An 18150-nucleotide genomic window follows, 5' to 3' on the forward strand; every position below is an offset into this window, starting at 1 on the left:
CGGGTTAAAAACATTTGTTTTTTCTCTAAGGTTGAATTTAGTATCGCTCTGGGCTGCACTTTTTAGACGATGGATTCGCTCTGTTTTTTTTCAGTTTCAACTGCGGTTATTATAGGTACATATTTTGATTACAACATACAATCTGATTATCTTAATATATAAACATATCAGAAGCAGTATACTTTCTGTACTACTGAACTCAAATCACACTTTACTCGCTCACCAGAGCAGTATTGAATATTTACCAACAATTCGCCAACAGTGATAACACCTTTTCAGTATTTTTACAACGGTCAACGTTTCACTATTCTAAGTATACACACTGTGTACAGTTTCGTTTAGCCAAACCAAAAATCACAAACTCAACGCAAAAAAAACGGTTTCACTGCCCATAATAGTAACGCGCAATGGGTAGGATTGAGACTCTCGTTAGTAGTAAAAAAACAATAGTGTAGGAATTGCCTAATTGATACGAAAAAACCAGCCAGCTACTCACCTGACAATCTCCGTCGATGTTACCGGTTGGGTCTTGAAGCGGTACGACTCTCGTCGCGAACTGGCACTACCCCCAGTGCAGCTAGTGTTGGTGCTGTTGCTGCGCTTCGGCACGGCGCCACTGGAGGAGCACGAAGGGCCAGCCAGAAATTTTTCCATATGCTTGATTCGTTCGGCAACGGAGATGATTGGTTTTTCGATGCTTTGCACCTGGGCTACGACCGGTGCCATCGGTACGGGTTCCGGATGTTCGAGCGAACGACTACGCATAAGCACAGTGGAGCTACCGGATTCACCCGAATCGGACCGCTCGCCGAAGGAACGACGCTTGTTCGGGGAATCCTGAGATTTAAGTATCGAACGCTTCAATTCTTCCGAATCGGAATTCTCCTCGCGACTGCTTTTGCGTGATGTCTTGAGGATTGGTCGAATTTCTTCCGATTCTGAGGAGTACTTCTTCTTGAGGATTGGTTTCGGCGTTGGTAACGGTTGCGAGTCCGATTTCAGAATCGGACGGAGATCGTGGTCGTGTTCGTGATCGAGCAACATATCCTGGCAGATTTCTGCTGCGGCGAGAATGACGGCCTGCGAAATGGATACGTGCTTGGGCTGTTCGTTCGGTGTTGATGTTGAGGAACTGTCAGTTTTCTTCTTGAGAATTCCGTGCGAAACAACCGAATTCACGGCCGTGGTGCTTCCGCTTCCGATGCCTGCCGTTGAAACATCTTCCTTCGATTCGTAGCTCTTTTGTTTGAGGATTCCGTGTTGAATTCCAGTATCCTCGAAACTATTGCGACGTGTGTGTTTCACGAGAATACTTCGATCGTCTGGAGAGTGACTTCGGCTATATCTGCTTTCGTCCAGCGAGCAGCGTTTCTTCAGAATACCTTGACGGCGATTCGATCTTATCGGGGTGTCTACCACACTAGGTGAAAACGTGACTGGCGAGGCGTTACTGGAAGCGGAGCTATTAGATTCTACGGTTTTTCGTTTCAAAATCGATACGATATGGTTCGATGCTGACGAACCGGACGAGGAAAGATGGTTTTCTTCCATGCTCTTTGCTCTCATGATTGGCGAGAGACTCTTTTTGCGGTGCAGCGGTGAGCTGCTCTTGCGCTGGCGCAAACTTTCGAAATGCTCCACCGAGCTCATCTTTACCAGTTTCTTTTCGTAGGCACCGGCACCTCTTTCCGTGCTGTTGCTGCTTGCCGGCCTAGGTGGGTAGTCCTCGTCGTTGTCCCCGATTACAATTATGTCAGTCTCATCAAGCGATTGTATAAAATGACTCTTGGGACTATTTTCGATCACGACAAACTCGTCATTGAATTTATCGTCAAATAATATTTTATTACCACGCCTCGGAGAGCTGGAACCACTTCTTTTGATTTCGTCTAGCACAATAATATCATCGTCATCGTCGTTGTCGTCATCATTATCGATCACAATTGCACCTAATCCAGAAGGTCCCGCCTCCTCAAGATCTGGTCTGAGACTTGGTTCATCATCCTCAATCACGACAATGCTGGCAGCTGCTGCTTCATCTTCAACAACATTGCCATTTTCTTCTGTCTCCGCTTTGTTCAATGGCAACAACACCAATTCCGGTTCCAAAGGCACCAACAATTCCTGCTCATCCAAATCCAATGGCACTTCCTGTGGCTCTTCCTGTAATTCATCTTCCAGCCGTAGTCGCACAGCTGGTCTTACGATCACTTCCTGATACTTTTCCAACGTTGGCGATTTTAACATTTGACTAAATTTAGAATATGGTTGCACCAACGGCGAGTCGGGCAGGGTATCCGTGTCCTGACTGCTAGCGCTGGCGGAAATTCTGCTATCTACTCTAACGACATCCAGCCGGTCGCGACTGCTACCGGGCGAACCCGTAGCGGCAGCGGCAGCCAGTGTGGCACTCGAGCTGGACGAGTGCAACAGATGAGGCGGACTTCGTCGTAGCAGCTGGGGCAACTTGCGGACGGGGGACGGAGTTTTGCTGACCCTGGGCAGAGAGGAGGACCATTTCGACGGGCTCGATGGGGCCGACGAAGCCGACGCCACGGTCGGGCTTGTGGTAAACGCCGTTCGCGAACTACCGCTCGATGATTGACGCAGCGAGGAACCTTTCCGAAGCGGCGGTGATGAGGGTGATGCCGCTGCACTGCTGGAGGCCGTTACCGTTGGAGGGGGTGATAGAGCGGGGCTACGGGTTTCGACGACGACTGACGGTGGTTTCTCCGAGGAGCTTGATTTTCGGAGTGGCTTGCTCGTTGTCCGTGGTGACGCGATACGACTGTCGCCGCCGCTCGGTTTTGCCGGCTCCGTGCTGGTTCCGGTTGATTTGCGATGTCGGCGTCGTTCGGTTGACGAGGGTCCTAAAATCAAGGAGAGGATGTTAGTTTCTTGAATAAAATGGCAGACGTAAGATTGGGCGAATATGTATAAATGAGTGAGGGAATGTTACGTACGCATGTAATTTGATATACTATAGCTTATGTAACTTCAACTAGACAATTTCTATACAGATAACACTTTAGCTAATATATAGGTGATGTATTTTGCTGTTAAAAAACTGCAATATAGTGAGAACTCCAAAAACTAAGAGAAATTAAAGCAAAAGAGTCAATAATTTCACACATTTCCAAAAAAATGTCATAAATTTAGTATGTGATAGACAAAAATCCAACTTCATACAGTGTGCCGAAAGACTCAAATAAATTATGTTCCCTTTAGATTGAATATTGCCGACAATGCAGTTAATTCACACACACAAAATAAACTCTTTAATGCGGATGCGCAAAAATGAAAAGAAATTTTTAATACGCTTTTAAAATGTGCATTATCAGCAATTTAGCATTGAATTGGCAGGCTAAAAATAATCCTATTTCACTACCATACAAGAGTCAGACGACAGAGGCTGCCAAATGCAGGGCCAGGGATCTCAGAAACGAAGAAAACCTACAGTTTTTGAAAAAAATTAAGAAGACATTCAATTAATATTACCATAATAAAAACCAATTCAAAATGTTATGCGTTTTGTCAAATTCGGATAGTGGTTTTTGCAATGTTAAAAAAAATTGCATATGACAAATATTTAAAGAAATATAAAAAGCTGGTGCGGAAGAACTCAGTCAAGTTGATTGGACCGTTAATTCTTAGAGCGATAGTAAAGTTTATTAGGAGGCAAAGAGAAACAATATTCAATAAAACTGGAATATGCACAGATATGAACGAGTCTGCACTATTTTCCTGCATTAGGCATTCTACACAAACTTTAAACACAAACCTCAAACTCAGATTTCTCATGACTTCGCTTTTGGAATTGTAATTGGAATTGGAATTATAAAATCCTTTTGGGCAGTATTGTTGAAGTTTGTAAGTCAAAGTTGTAAATGGCATTCTCTTCAAACATCGAACAGGCTATCACAGATAAAATTACAATGGCCAAAAGCTAAACTAGGAGATGTAATATTTCGCATTATAAATATGAAAGTTTTTCAATCAAATTTCAACAAAGACTTCTCAATCGAATGAATGCAACATTAGTAGTAAGGACAATATCAGACCGAAGATTGGCAAAAATGTAAGTTAAATCTAAAGGCAAATCAACATTTGTTACATCGACAGCAAAACAATGCAACTAAAACGAGCATCATATTCATACAAATACACACACGAGGTTAGCTAATTGAAATGAAAGTAAAAACATTGCGCTGGCAACTGAAACAAAACGTTTAGTCGGGTCGGGTTAAGGCTATATCTAAGTCTATAGTTACCTATTTGACAATGCAATCCAATAGTAACTTACGTTTAACGGTTGCTTCCTCATGCTGGGATCGGTTAAGATTCGACTTGCGCTTGTCCGATTTGTCACGCCCTCCGGCAGCAATGGTTAGGGTGGCGCCTCCACTCAATACCGGACTCAGTGACTCAATGTCCTCTGCTGGGAAGACTGCTGCTGCAGTGGCGACAGTCGTCTTCCTCATTGTGCCGGTGGTAGGAGCAACAAACTTCGCCCGAAGGCCTGATTTCATTGTAGACGTTCGCATTCGCGTATTCATGACCGTAGGAGAATCCAGACTGCTCAAGCTTCCGATCGAACTAAGTGGCGCGGCACGTTGCTGCTGCTTTTGCTGGCCTGGCAGTGATGTTCTCCCTGTGGGAATGGCACCGCTGACTGCGGTCCCATTCGAGGGAAGCTGTTCAAAAAAAGCATTCTCCCCATCATCGGACTGCTGCTTCGCTGAAGGATCAATGACGTTGTTGTTGTTGTTGATATTTCTAAATTCCGTATCACTCGAGCCAGTGACGATGACGACGTCAGCGTCAGCACCATTGCCGTTTAAGACGTTGGCAACGTCTACTGGCTGACGGTTATTTCCGTTGTTGTTCGATGTCACTGCCCTATCAGTGCGGCTGCTACTACTAATGTTACTGGTGCTAGTTTTGTTACGATTAATATCACGTTTAATGGTTTCAGTCATTCCTCGCAATTTCTGCTTCATATTGACGGCAATCGTCGGAACCATTCGCGGTTTCGCTGCTGGTGATGCCGCTGCCGCCACCGTTGCGGTTACGGGCTGTTTCTTTGCGAGGTCTTGCTTAACTGTTGGCGCCGTCTTGGTTCGGGCAGTATTCGAGCTGTTACTAGCGGAAGAGATGTGAGCCGATAGCTGGCTTGTGTTGCTGCTACTACTGCTGATATAGTTCGTCGATTGACTACTGTAACTGCCACTGCTATTGCTGGCGCTGACTGATGGATGCAGCAACAGTTTCGAGCTCCCGCCGCCGCTGCTGTTTCGGCCTGGTGATACTTTCGAGCGCTGCTGCGACAGGTTGAGCAAACCGTGCGGTGTGTCTCTGCTACTGACACCGGCAAAGGCAGGCGGCACCGGTGAAGCTTTCGTTCCGCCGGTCGACGAAGCAGCAGTACGCTCTTTCTCTGTAGACGCACACATTTAAACACAGGCAACATACCGAAGGAAGTGGGTCGAAGTGTGGTTTTGAAGAGTGTGTGGTGCATGTGCGGGGTTTATTTTTGTTGTTGTTGATGGTTGGGGTTGGTTGAATGGTCGGAGTTTGTATTTACGTTCGGGAAAGAGACAAATCGGACAAAGAATGGTTTGTTATTCAGTTCGGTTTCGGAGTGCTTTTGAGAATAGTTGGGGTTAATTGTGTTCGGTTATTGGCCATGGGATGCTCCATTAATTGGCAAGTAATAATGTGTGTCAATAATAATGGATTATCCTTGTAGCCAGTGATAAGGGATAGGTGAAGAAGAAGAAGGAAAAGTATTTACAACAGATTTGAAGAAGTCGGAGAAGAGTGCCACCACCTCACAGTAACCAAATTTACAGCCACACTATTCTAGTAGTATAAGCAGAATTATGTTTCGAAACTAACCGAGGCAAATCAAACCCTTTTTAAAGTTATATAAGTTGACTTAGCGATAGACTTATTAACGAAAATAATTTAAAAAAAATCAAACTCTTATTTTCCCAGAAAACTCTTAAGCCAAGAATCTTAAAACATATTTTTATTAAAAAACAAGATAAATTTTTCAGCAATCCAGGAAAAATAATAGTTGGCAATAGTTTATCATAAAATTTTTCATGACAGTGAAAACCCCCAGAAAAACTACGCCCTAATTCTTCAATAACTTTTACTTTATTTTTCTTGTTCACCAATTATGTAATATTTTAGTGACTAAAATTTCACAAATTTGTTTTAAATACTAATTTCAAAAATTCTTATGATACCTACTTTAATCCCTTCTTTTGCTTCAAAAATTACTGTAATCGAAGCTATCAATAATGAAATTATGTTTCAACAGGACGGCGCACAATGCGCACGGTAGAATGAATTTATTGCTTGTCCCTAAGTCGTCGTTTTTCTTTAAATACGCCTGGATAATACGTATTGTCGGTGCCTTACGCACCTGATATGCATAAAATAGAGCCTCATTGGGTCACCGCCTGCTAACCAGCATCTCTTATCCTTATCCCTCCTCGCGGTTACCAGCCGGGATACGAGCAACCTTGGCAGAGATCGGGTGGAAACTAAGATCGTATGCTGACAGCGAAGGAGAGTTGCTTCGAGCTTGGTTGTTCTTCCGGCGAGATAGTGTAAAGCAAAGTAAAGCCTAGGTGCTACATTCCGTTATCCGAAATTTGACCTTCTATTTTTATACGACAGGCTTTGCAGCCAGCTGTTAGAGTACAGAACAATTGCAGGGCCAGTTGCTACGATCCTATTGACTCTAACAGCCTCTCCCAGCCGAGATTCGAACATACGACGACTGGCTTATTAGGCCAGCATCATACCTCGAGGCCAACTGGGTGGCGAGACAGTGCACAATTGACAAAAATAAGCCTGTAATCTCAATTGATTAGAGGCCGCTAGATTGAAATCTTATAAGATATCTATTCCTATTTAAAAATGCAAGAAATCGATTGGTAGACCATGGGCCCATTTTACTCTATTATACCCGAAAAACATGGCAAAAGCAAATTAAACAGTAGAAAAAAACTTGTTTGGCGCCCGTGAAATGAACTCAAACAGCTTCCAAATGTTCCAAATGTTTCAATTCACTCCTAAATATATAGTAAAACCTAATTAAAGCGATTAAGTTTAACTCAAAGGCCCAACTCGAATAACCTCGAATGAAAAACATCAGGAAAGTTGAATGTCATCAATTTCGTACCGTGACGAATTCAGAGTGTGAGATAGAGAGACCGAGCGAGTATTCGCGAGCATAATCATTTCATATTTTTCTTAACAGTTTTTGCATCAGCGATAGGATAAGGGAGAATTACTAATTGTCAAAATTTAAATCGCCTATGAGCTGGAGATGACACATCATCGCGATGAAAATTAGCAACATTGGTTGCGACAACACAAATAAGCTGGGTACAGCTTTCATAGTGACGGTCGAAATGCGGAAAAGGGTACAGGTTGAGGAGCAAGGGTCGACTTTTTCCTATAAGCAACGTACACAGCCCTCGCCTCGGAAGTACCGATGACAACAATGTGAAATTGTAAGCTCAGTTGGAGCGTGATTATGAGCGCAAAATAATAAAGCGCAACAATGCAATGCACAATACAGAAAGGCTGTAAATATAGAGTTCCCACGCAGCATTTGTTCGTTGACTTCAAAGCTGCGTACGATACTATCGACCGAAAATTTGAGCATTTGAAAATCATGGACAAAAACCCGGAAAGCTGATCTGACTGATTAAATCTACGATGGATCAATCTACAACAAATCTAGTCAATTTTGTTGGCAGAACATCTTCGGCCGAGTCTGAACAGAACACCAGACTAAAGCGTGAAGCAAAGAAGATTTGTTGAAGGGCAAATACGTCCAAAACAAAGTATAGGGTACTGGTGACGGTACACTACTGATACCAGCCATGAGATTCGGAGATGTATTATCAGCAGAAGTCGTGCTTATCATCCCAAGTAACAATTCTAAGTTTTATTATGTTTCTCTAGTGGTGTTTTATGATCAATTTAACAAAACCGCTCATAAAACTATGAGCTACATCAGAACATCCTGATGACCGTTATGACACTTGCTTCTGACTAATTAGCCCACTCTTCAGAAGGTTTTTATAACCTCTTAAAGAATCAGGTTATACTCTCAAGTAGTCGATCACGCTCTGTTGAAAGCAGCAATAAAACCGATTGAGCTTTCGCTGCTTGACAGTCAACGCCATAATTAAATAAAGTTCTTAGCTATCCGCTATGGTTAAAAGATAAATTAGTCCAACTTAGCTCTTTTGAATCAATGAAATCTCGTTTCTTACAGAAAATGGGCAGCATTATAATGTCCGAGCATATTGACAATTTGACGAGCCAGTTTCACTTTGGGACATATCCCGGAGAATTGGAGGAATATAGGCACCTAAAGGCATGAGACCTGAGACAGATAAAAAAGAGAAAACCATGCAAAAGACCTTCAGACCAATACATTTGACATTAATGCTTCTCAAGCTGATAGACGAAATCGCGGAACTCTCTCACCCTTTCTTGCTCACTGGTGGCCGACACATTCCTTCACAAGCAGCGCATCTTGGTTATGAAACTATTGTTTACGTCGAGGACGTAGTACTTGACGTCAGAGGAAAGTTTGGGATAAAAAACTGAACTTAGCTGCCCACCTATATTACGCTGTTAAGATAACATCTCGTTGGAATCAAATATAGGGTTGTAGATTAAAGAGATACACAGTGAGCAACACAGGGGATTCCTAACGGCACACAGTCCCGCTCTTTACCATTTAAGCAGTATTGAATGATACCGACACCTTGAAAGTTCAGCGCATCTGCTCTGCAATTGCCGGGCTTTTGCTTTATCTAGGCTTAACTTCTTCGGAAATTTCCTGCTTAGAATCCAAATTCCAAAAGGTCATTGATTTTATCAACCATGTAGTACCGAATCGCGGCACAGGATTACAACTATCTAGGTCAACTTCATCAATGGGTAGGAGCAGTTCGGAAACTGTGTGCAGCCTGGACCGTTTTTCTATAAACTTAGTTTACATGTTTCTTGACATAAATGAATCAGCACCGGGAGATTGAAGCTCCAGGCCATGGTTTCCTCTGCTGTACAAAGAAGTCGTCTCCATTCCACTCGGTCCATGGCCGAAATTCGCCAGCCCCGTAGTCTGCGTAGGGTCCGCAGGTCGCGTTCCACTTGACCGATCCATCTTGCTCGCTGCGCGCCCTGCCGTCTCGTTCCAGTCGGATCGTTATTGAGAACTTTTTTAACCGGGCTGTCGTCCAACATTTTCACGGCGTGCCCAGCCCATCGCAGGCGACCTATTTTTACTGTGTGAGCGATGAGTGCAATTCATGGTTCGTTCGCCTCCTCCACGTTCTGTTTTCCATCTGTACTCCGTCCTAGATGGTGCGCAATACCTTCCGTTCGAAAACACTAAGGGCGTGTGGTCCTTCTCGTGCATAGTCCATACCTCATGGCCGTAAAGTAACACCGGTCTAATCAGCGTCTTGTAGATTGTTAAATTCGTGCGGTGGCGAATTTTGTTCGATCGCAGCGTCCTACGGAGTCCAAAGTAGCCAGGATTTCCTGCCATAATGCGTCTTTGTATTTCTCTGCTGGTGTCGTTGTCTGCGGTAACCGGTGAGTCCGGATACACGAACTCTTCTACCAACTACCACCTCGTTTTTATCACCGTCTAAATGAATTCGGGGAGGGAGGTCAGCATTCACTTCTCTACAACCTCTTCCTTTCATGTATTTTGTTTTCGAAACACTAATGACAAGTCCAATCCGTTTACTTCAGCTTTCAGTCCGATGTACGTTTGCGCTATCCTCTCAAACGTACGTGCAATGATGTCAACGTCGTCAGCGGAACCAAGAAGCTGGACGGACTTCGTGAACATCGTGCCACTCGTGTCTATCCCCTCTCTTCTTATCACACCTTCCAAAGCGAAGTTGAACAGCAAACATAAAAACCCATCACCTTGCCGTAATCCTCTTCGAGATTCAAAGAGACTCGAGACTGCCCCTGATACTCGAACAACACACATTACTTGATCCATCGTCGCCTTGACCAATCGCGTTAGTTTATCCGGAAATCCGTAGTAGTGCATATTCTGCCATAGCTGATCTCGATCGATCGTGTCATACGCCGATTTGAAGTCGATGAATAAATGATGCGTGGGCACGTTGCATTCGCGACATTTCTGCAAAACTTGCCAAAGCGCGAAAATCTGGTATTGACCGCTAGATATTGCCCCACGAACTCCTTTGGAAATGGTGATAATCAACGATATAAAAGTTGGGAGAGTACCTTGCAGGCGGCGTTCAACAGTGTGACTGCGCGGTAATTACAATAATCCAACATGTCGTTATCGCCCTTTTTGTGTATCGGACACACGATGCCTTCCGTCCACGCCTCCAGTAGTAGGTCTTCCTCCCAAATCTTGACAGTGCCCAGTGCAGCGCTCTAGCCAGTGCGTCACCACCGTATTTCAGAGATTGATAAAAGGGAAGTATTGTTTAGAACAAGGAAGGAGATGCAATTAAGTAGAAGGGGCTGCATCTCTTTTGCATTTGGACCGAGAGCAGTTTTATATGTGGCTGGGTGATAAGGGTGGAAAGGGCCTGAAAAGACGTGAAGGGAATCACTAAGGGAAAGTCAAAATAAGGAAAAGGCTTGGTTTCTGTTTAATTATACGGACAAAATGGAGAAGCTGACCAGGGAGACTTGAGTACCCGACCATTATATATGTTCCGCTATAACTCCGGAACGTCTGTACCATTCGTAATCAAACTTGGCAACATGTTCCTGCGAAACCAAGAAGCCTCGAGTAAAGTAAGGCATAAATAAAACGAACCCCATAGTTGCTATTCGATAGCTTCAAGTCATCAAAAGTTGGACGTCCGGTGAAAACTATTTATGATGGTCATTTGAATATCTTTTCAAAATCACAAATTCTATCTGATGAATTGATTCGATTTAAAATTGCATTTCATAAAAAAATTATATCCTTTAGCTCTTAGCAGTAAACTCTATAGCTTACGGGAGGCAACTAAAATTTTGGAATTTTTTTCTCAAGCTGTTAAAAAAAGACAGATCCATGAAGAAGATCCGAGTTACCGAAATTAAAGATACATTATCTATTGTTGAAAAAAAATTAGTATACATTTGAAAACGGTCCGTAATCAGCTGTACGGCGAAGCTTTCGTTTGACGTCGAAACAGGAGCGTTGTACGGCCGTCATGTCAACTTTGCGAATGCATCTCTTGATTTTACCAATCAACTGTTTGCAATTCGTGGCTCTCCGGTTATTTTTGTACACCAAGGAGCTCAAAATTCTGAAGAAATCTTCGATTGAGCGCTCTGAGACAGATTTTTCGGGTCGTGGTTTTGGGATCCAATGGGTATTCAGGAACGATTGTGCTTTTTTTTTTGGCGTAATGCGATGATACTCTATCCGGCCAAAACACGTATTGTCCATCTGCATGATGTTTTTGTAGAAACGGGATCAAAATATTCTTCAAACATTCGTCTGGTGCATCTTAATTAATAGCCAAACCATTGTGCTTGTTGTTGAAGAAACGAGAAAGAGAACGTTGTCCTTCTGCGTTCATAATTTTGGCTGGTCTTCCACTACCTTGCTTGCGAGTAGTTGTTGGGCATCTTAGGATACGGTAAACAGACGAAGCCGCAAAATATTTGCTTTTTAAATGTTGTACCGTATACTTTTTGTCGCGATTTCTGTTGCATTTCGTAGAAGTGTACAACGCGCTCCCGAAATGCTTCTTATTTCGACGCCATGTTTAGCATAACTGGGTACTGGGCAAGCATATACAAAACAAAAAATATTAACAAAAAGAGGAGAGAGAGAGCTAACACATACATAGTCTCATTTCTCTCTGAGCTTGTTTGTTGTTGAGCATAAGGGCCGTGAAAAAATTCCAAAATTTTAGTTGCCACCCGTTATCTACTAAATCTAAATCTAACTAAATACTGAATCATCGTAACTCTCTTCAGTTTGACTAATTTTTTCATGGTTTCTCAATTTCGCAATTGTTAGAAACAGAGAAGTAAAAGGAAACGTGATGATCACTGTTCAACAAAAAAAATTAACTTTCAAAGGCCAGTTTAGTATGATAATATTTCGGGTTTTCTTTGCCTCGGTGTTCTTTATCTACAAACTAAATCTAAAACATTTTTGATTTACAATGCCAAAACATTTATGAAACTGTACTGCCAGTTAGTGAGATAAATCGGTTTCCGGTTGAAGTGTCTTAAAGTAAAAAAACTACCCACTTTACAAATATGTTTTGGTATTTTTTTAACTTATCGTAGAGGGTAGAGATTTGTGCCGAATGTTCCAAAAATTCCATCAAGTTTTGTACGCGGTCATAGTTGATGGATTTATGAACGAGCACAACATTTGAAAACTGAGATTTGCTAGTATGCCACAAAATATCAAGGAAAGTCCGATTTTCACGGACATTGCCTATGTCAAAAATTCATCGCTCATGAGCCAAGCATGCAAACATATGTTCCCAGTAATCCAGGAAAAATGTTATCAATAAAAAATTTTTCTCGCGGTGGTCCGGTGGAGAACTACGAAGAAATAGCTGAAAAACTATGTTCTACTTCGAGGAAAAATTTCAAAACATTTTCTATTTTGTCATTTTATAGCTTTTTTGCGATAAAAATGTCACGATCGCGTCAATCAACTATGCTCGCGTGTGTAATTTTCGACCCAAAACTTGGATAATTTTGAAAAATGCTCAAATGAGGTGAACAGTGTGGTTCAAGTGTCTAGGTTTATACCCAATTTATACACGGATGCGGAAACCGATTTATCTATCTTCCCTTCAAAACCAATTACCACAAATGTAACGATTCGATAACCATTCATAATCTTTACCTCTTTTGTTTTCGAAAAAATTACGCAAATCACATATAATGGTAGAATCTATTGTGGTAAGCTTTTAAATTAGAGTGATTAAATTTTAAAAGATATGATAAAAAGCAAAAGCGACAGAAAGCATCAACACATGTTAGTATAATTGCTGTTTTATCCCACCACCATACGATAACGGATCGCTGCTGGAATAGTAGCACTAACCACAACAGAAGTTCGGTTATTTTTAACGGTCCTTAAACATTTATATGACACACAAAAAACTCACGTACGATCGAATTACCAAAAAAAAACCTAAAAGGTGTGTCATCAACGATGCCAGAACAACATCGCCTATATTATTTTGATTCTATTACCTCCTAATTTGCAAAATCAGATAGTTAAATGCAAAACAATAACATCAGCGCTTAAAATTCAGCTGATTAAATGGTCACTGGCATCGGAGTGGACAAAAACAAGAACCGCAAGGAAAAGTACCATTTATAGGCAACACCACACCGTCAGGAGATTCACCTTTCATACCGTATGCCAATCACATATATGACACTACACATCAAATTAGTACACATTAGTAAACAACACCAGCAGAAACTAAACGAGTGACCAAAACGTTAGCAAGCATGAGCAAAGCCAACACGAATCAAAGAAAAAGAAAAAAAGAAAACAGAATGTAATATCTATAAAGAAAAACAGCTTGATAAAGGTGTCATTTCGAGATGCAAATCAATCAAGTTGCAAAGATGTCAGGGAAAAGCAGAAAAAAACGAAAGAACCATATGTGTTATATGCTAGGCGGGAAATAAGAGCAAGGATAAATTGAATAAATTGAACTCACCCAGCGCAGCGGCCCGAAGCCTGGACGATCGCGTGGTCCGTATCGGCTGCTGTTGCTGCTGCTGCTGTAGTTGCTGTTGTTTGCTCTGTTGCTGTTGTTGAGATTGCATTGCGGTGGTTTTCGGGGACGTCGCCGTGGCAGCAATCTGCTTTTCTTCGGATGACGTTGCCGAGCGGGTACTGCTGCGGTTACGTTGCGGTTTGCGTTGCTGTTGCTGCTGTTGTGACTGATGTACAGGGGACAGTGGCAGAGATCCACCACCACCACCGATACTGTTACTTGATCGTTTGCTACTATGCTGCTGAGGAAGTTGTTTAGTACTAATGGCTGCTAGGCTGGAGGTAGAGGACGAAGAGTGCGGTTTCGTTTGCGTCGTTGAACTGCGTGATGATGAGGACGTCGTTTGTGTCGTTCTAGCGACAGATGAGGAGGACGATTGTGCTTTCGAAGGGATGGTTGCTGATGTTTGAGATTTACTATGAATTGCACTTGATGTAGGAGCGTTTGTAGTCGTACGAGATGATGATCTAGGCAGAAAAATTAAAAACAAAAATAGAAAACATGTAGGTATTATGAGATTTTTTTAAACGATTACCTCTTCTTATGTTCCAGTCTTTCATTTTCGTTTTCTTGGACAGTGTTTCTTAAATAGATCGCTTTTCGCCGGTCAGCCTTGTACTTCGCTATTCTATCGATGTCCTTGGAGGCATACATTTCGGCCGCCGCCGCTGCCGCTGCGGCTCCATTTCTGCTGCTACTGCTGGCGGAGTTGAGCGACGAGGAGGATGCATTTGTCGTCGCAGCCGGAATCACATTTTCTTTGCGTGCTTTACTGAATTGGTAGCGCCACGGAAGCGTCGATGCAGACGACGAACCGGAAGAGGAGCTAGTCGAAGACGAACTGGTCGGATGCGTCGGCGCCGCCATCGGAATCTTCGACAGGATGCCATCTTTGGACGCCGTTAATTTGCTACTAAGTCCCGTTCTACCGTTGCTACTGCTCATGTTCGCTTTCGCTCTTTCCGCTTCCTTCTCTTGGCATATTATGTTTAACAAACGACTGACGGGAGTGGATTCGGGACCGAAAAAGTCCGAGATCGTTTTGGAACGAGTCTTGAGGAATGCGTCATGCCGTTTCAAGGATGATTTGTTGGGGGGCCTCCGCAGCGACTGCTGCAGCCCACTGCTGGAGGCAACGGCGAATGCCGACGGCACTGATAGTGCCTGCGGTGGTGGCGGTTGATGGTGTGGCTGATATCCGGAAGGTGAGTAACTCGAATCAACAATTCGGGGCGATGGTGGAGATCCGGGTGATCGCCGTGTGACTAGCGGTTTCTTCGGGTAGGACACCGGAGGGTGACGTTGTATTTTACGGAAGTTGTTGGTGGTGGCTTTGCACGGTGGGACAGAAGACGACGGTAAGGGTGGAGTTATCCGATCTAGACTAACTGATCGGGTGAAAACCGAGGAGTCCGGCACCGGCCGGTTCGGTGTATAATCGGACGGGAAGCGCTGTTCCGCACGAATAACTTGCAAAATGCTGGCTAGATTCGAGCTCGAAGGTGGAGTTGGCTGCTGCTGCTGCTGCACCGAGGACAGCTGATATTGCGGAATGCAGGCAGAGTACACCACCGGGTGGTGGTTGCTGTATTGAGGTGAAACTACTTTCGACTGTTGGTGAATGCTTTGTAGATCACAGCCAGGAATAGACGCCTGTTGTAGATGATAATTTGGTTGAAAGCTTTGCTGATGTGGTTGTTGTTGTTGTTGCTGTTGTGTTTGCGATTGTTGTTGTAGTATTTGCTGAGGTTGTTGAAAACTAGATATATGTTGCGTTTGGCAGCTTATGTTGGCAGTGGCAGATGAAAGCTTTTTTTCCAGCTCTAGGATGGCGGTGTTAATGAACGGCTTGTTTTCTGAAAATAGAAAATAAACAGATCTAATATTAACAAGTGAATGCAATTGAAAAAGGAAACATAACAACTTGCTATCAGACATGATCAAAAAATGTTTTTTGTAAGCAAAATTCAATTTAAGAAACCCAAAAGATATTGTGTTAATGATGATCATTTCTAACCTCCAAAATCGCTTCCAGCTTTGTATAAACAGATAAATAAAAATCTTGATTTTGTCGTTCGTTTTTTCTGATAAACCATCCACAAGCAGTTGATATACTTCAAAGTAAATTTTAAAGAACTTAACTTGGGATTCAGAAATTGTTTAATTTGAACATTCACCTCTGGAAAACAGTCTTTGAGGATATGTGATTAAAGTTTTGTTACTGTAACTTGGCAACGATCAAACCCGCCCATCAAACCATCAGGGAAAAACGATCAAAGTCAGCTTAGAGTTTCCTCGAATTCTATCTGAAGATTTTTGATTTTTAGATTGTCACCATTCGAAATTCCGTCTCAAAAATAACCAACCATGAACCCAAGCACCAGTACCGAATCCATTGAAACCGCTCCCGCTAATTCGCAGCAATGGGATCTAACACCGTACCATTTTAATTGTCCATTGCTTCCGGAGGACGATGGCAGCAAGGAGCTTCGGGAGATAGCATCGATCCGACTGCCGGAATACCACCAGCTGGTGGATCACACGCTAGCGGTAGCATGGAAAAGTGTCAGTAAACAGCGCAAGGACGTGCAGAATTTGATGCCCGATCAAGTTTTGTGGGCGCTTAAAATGATCGAAGCTCACCGAACCGGGCCCAGTCGAGATTCGGAGGATATGCGCTTACTGATTCAGTATCTGCACGAAATTGTAGTATCGATGAGTGCCGGAGGAGGCGCACCCAACATCGGAAAGGCACAAAAATCGTCCCTGGAGGAAGTTGAACTGTTGGAAAGCTCCTACGTGGTTACAAACATGCGCGGAACGGATGAAACCTACCCGGAAGCACCGTCCCGGTCTGTAATACCGACGGCAGCATCAACGCCCATGCCAAGTGCACCACCGGAACCGAAATCGCCGGCATCACCTTCAAGATCACCTCGAGGTTCGATGGATCGCAGCGTCCGGATGGCGTTGATTCGCAATCTGGAATCGTTGCATCAAATGTTGGTTCGCTGGAAGCAGGACCAGCTGAAGCGCATCGACACCGATATGGAACAACTGCAGGCCATCGAATCGATACTAGTTTCTATGAGCGATGAGGGCCGAAATCGTCTTTCTACGCGTGAGTAGTTCTTCAATTGGGGATGGTTCTCCGAAGGTGAGCTCCAAATTATGTCGTGTTGAAATTGAATAATCGAACTAGGTAGTCGAGAACGAAATCATCATTGATCGAATCAATCGTAAGGCAAATAAAAATACTTACGCTTATGCATAACGCAGTTTTTTCTCTCAGCTATGAGTCCATTCGCTATTTTCCGAGCTCGTTGAGTTGTATTAATGAGCTTTGAATCTCAACAATAATTCACCTGATTGGCCGTTTGACTGGGCGAAGGAAATGGGGTGATGTAATTTGTGTTGATTTTTTGTTCGCGAAATTTGAATAACAATTGGAATGACCTCATGGTTGGGCTTTTTAGTGCTTATTTTTAGCGTTCGTTAGTAGGTAGGACACGGTTTTCTGGGTAAGAAAAATATGTGCACAAGAAGCAAGCACAGTTTGTTTGTTTAGATGCCGCTCTTTCATTACCGGGTTGAAGACAAAGGAAAGAAGGTTGAATGCAGAGGATGTAATTAAAATACAAAAGTGATTTCTGGTCGGGGGTCCGGAAACTGTTTTATTACTATGCTGTACTTTGCCGCTTAATAGCATTACATGTTAATAAGTTAATAAGTTAAGCGAAATAAGAAACAACATAAAACCATTAATCCGAGTGTTATCAATCTTAATTATTCCGCAATGTAGATATTTTGCATTGTATCCACAGTTCACTGTACTCCAAGAGGGAGACAAGTGTAACTTTTATGCTTTCGTTTAAGCAATAGTGTGTCTTCATAACTTTTATTCGTATGAATGCCCTCCATAATCTGAAATAATCTGAAAGTGTTAATGGTAGAAAATGTAAAAGCAAGCCGCTTTGCTAAAGATATGACATTTCTAACTTTGTCGGGTGCAGAGTTATAGAGCATCTTCTTTGGAAATTCCATAAAAAATAGTTTTTCATGCTTAACTTTTGCTAGTTGCATTTTACAAAAATATATTGTTCTAGGCAATTATCGATGCACTCAAAACACACATTTCTGCAGAAGCTGCTAATCTCTAGAACTTTTCCCTACAAAGCTATCGCACATTTAGGCTTTATTTTTTCTTATCTTCACAAACCTATTAGGTAGAAGGGGGCTAGCGGAAATATAAAATCAGTAGTTCATCTTAAAGCGTAGGTCAAAGCTTCATAGTGAAGTACTGATTTTATGTGCCTTGCCCCATTCTACCCTATTGGCTCGTAAAGTT

The 18150-nt window shown here is 42.8% G+C and overlaps 1 protein-coding gene across 1 annotated transcript in view; it reads right to left on the bottom strand.

Annotated features, from left to right (window-relative positions):
* LOC128736617 (serine-rich adhesin for platelets) overlaps positions 1–15740 on the bottom strand; it is a 181006-nt gene extending 165266 nt beyond the window's left edge. Inside the window, exons 1-5 of the mRNA XM_053831105.1 lie at positions 15731–15740; positions 14338–15658; positions 13743–14269; positions 4304–5437; positions 497–2870 (exon numbers count right to left, since the gene is read on the bottom strand). Of these exons, the coding sequence (XP_053687080.1) occupies positions 497–2870; positions 4304–5437; positions 13743–14269; positions 14338–15658; positions 15731–15740 (5366 nt within the window). The remainder of the gene's footprint in view (positions 1–496; positions 2871–4303; positions 5438–13742; positions 14270–14337; positions 15659–15730) is intronic.
* Between the last annotated feature and the right edge of the window lie 2410 nt (positions 15741–18150).

The sequence above is a fragment of the Sabethes cyaneus genome, chromosome 2, assembly GCF_943734655.1.
Source record: "Sabethes cyaneus chromosome 2, idSabCyanKW18_F2, whole genome shotgun sequence".
Taxonomy (NCBI): Eukaryota; Metazoa; Arthropoda; class Insecta; order Diptera; family Culicidae; genus Sabethes; species Sabethes cyaneus.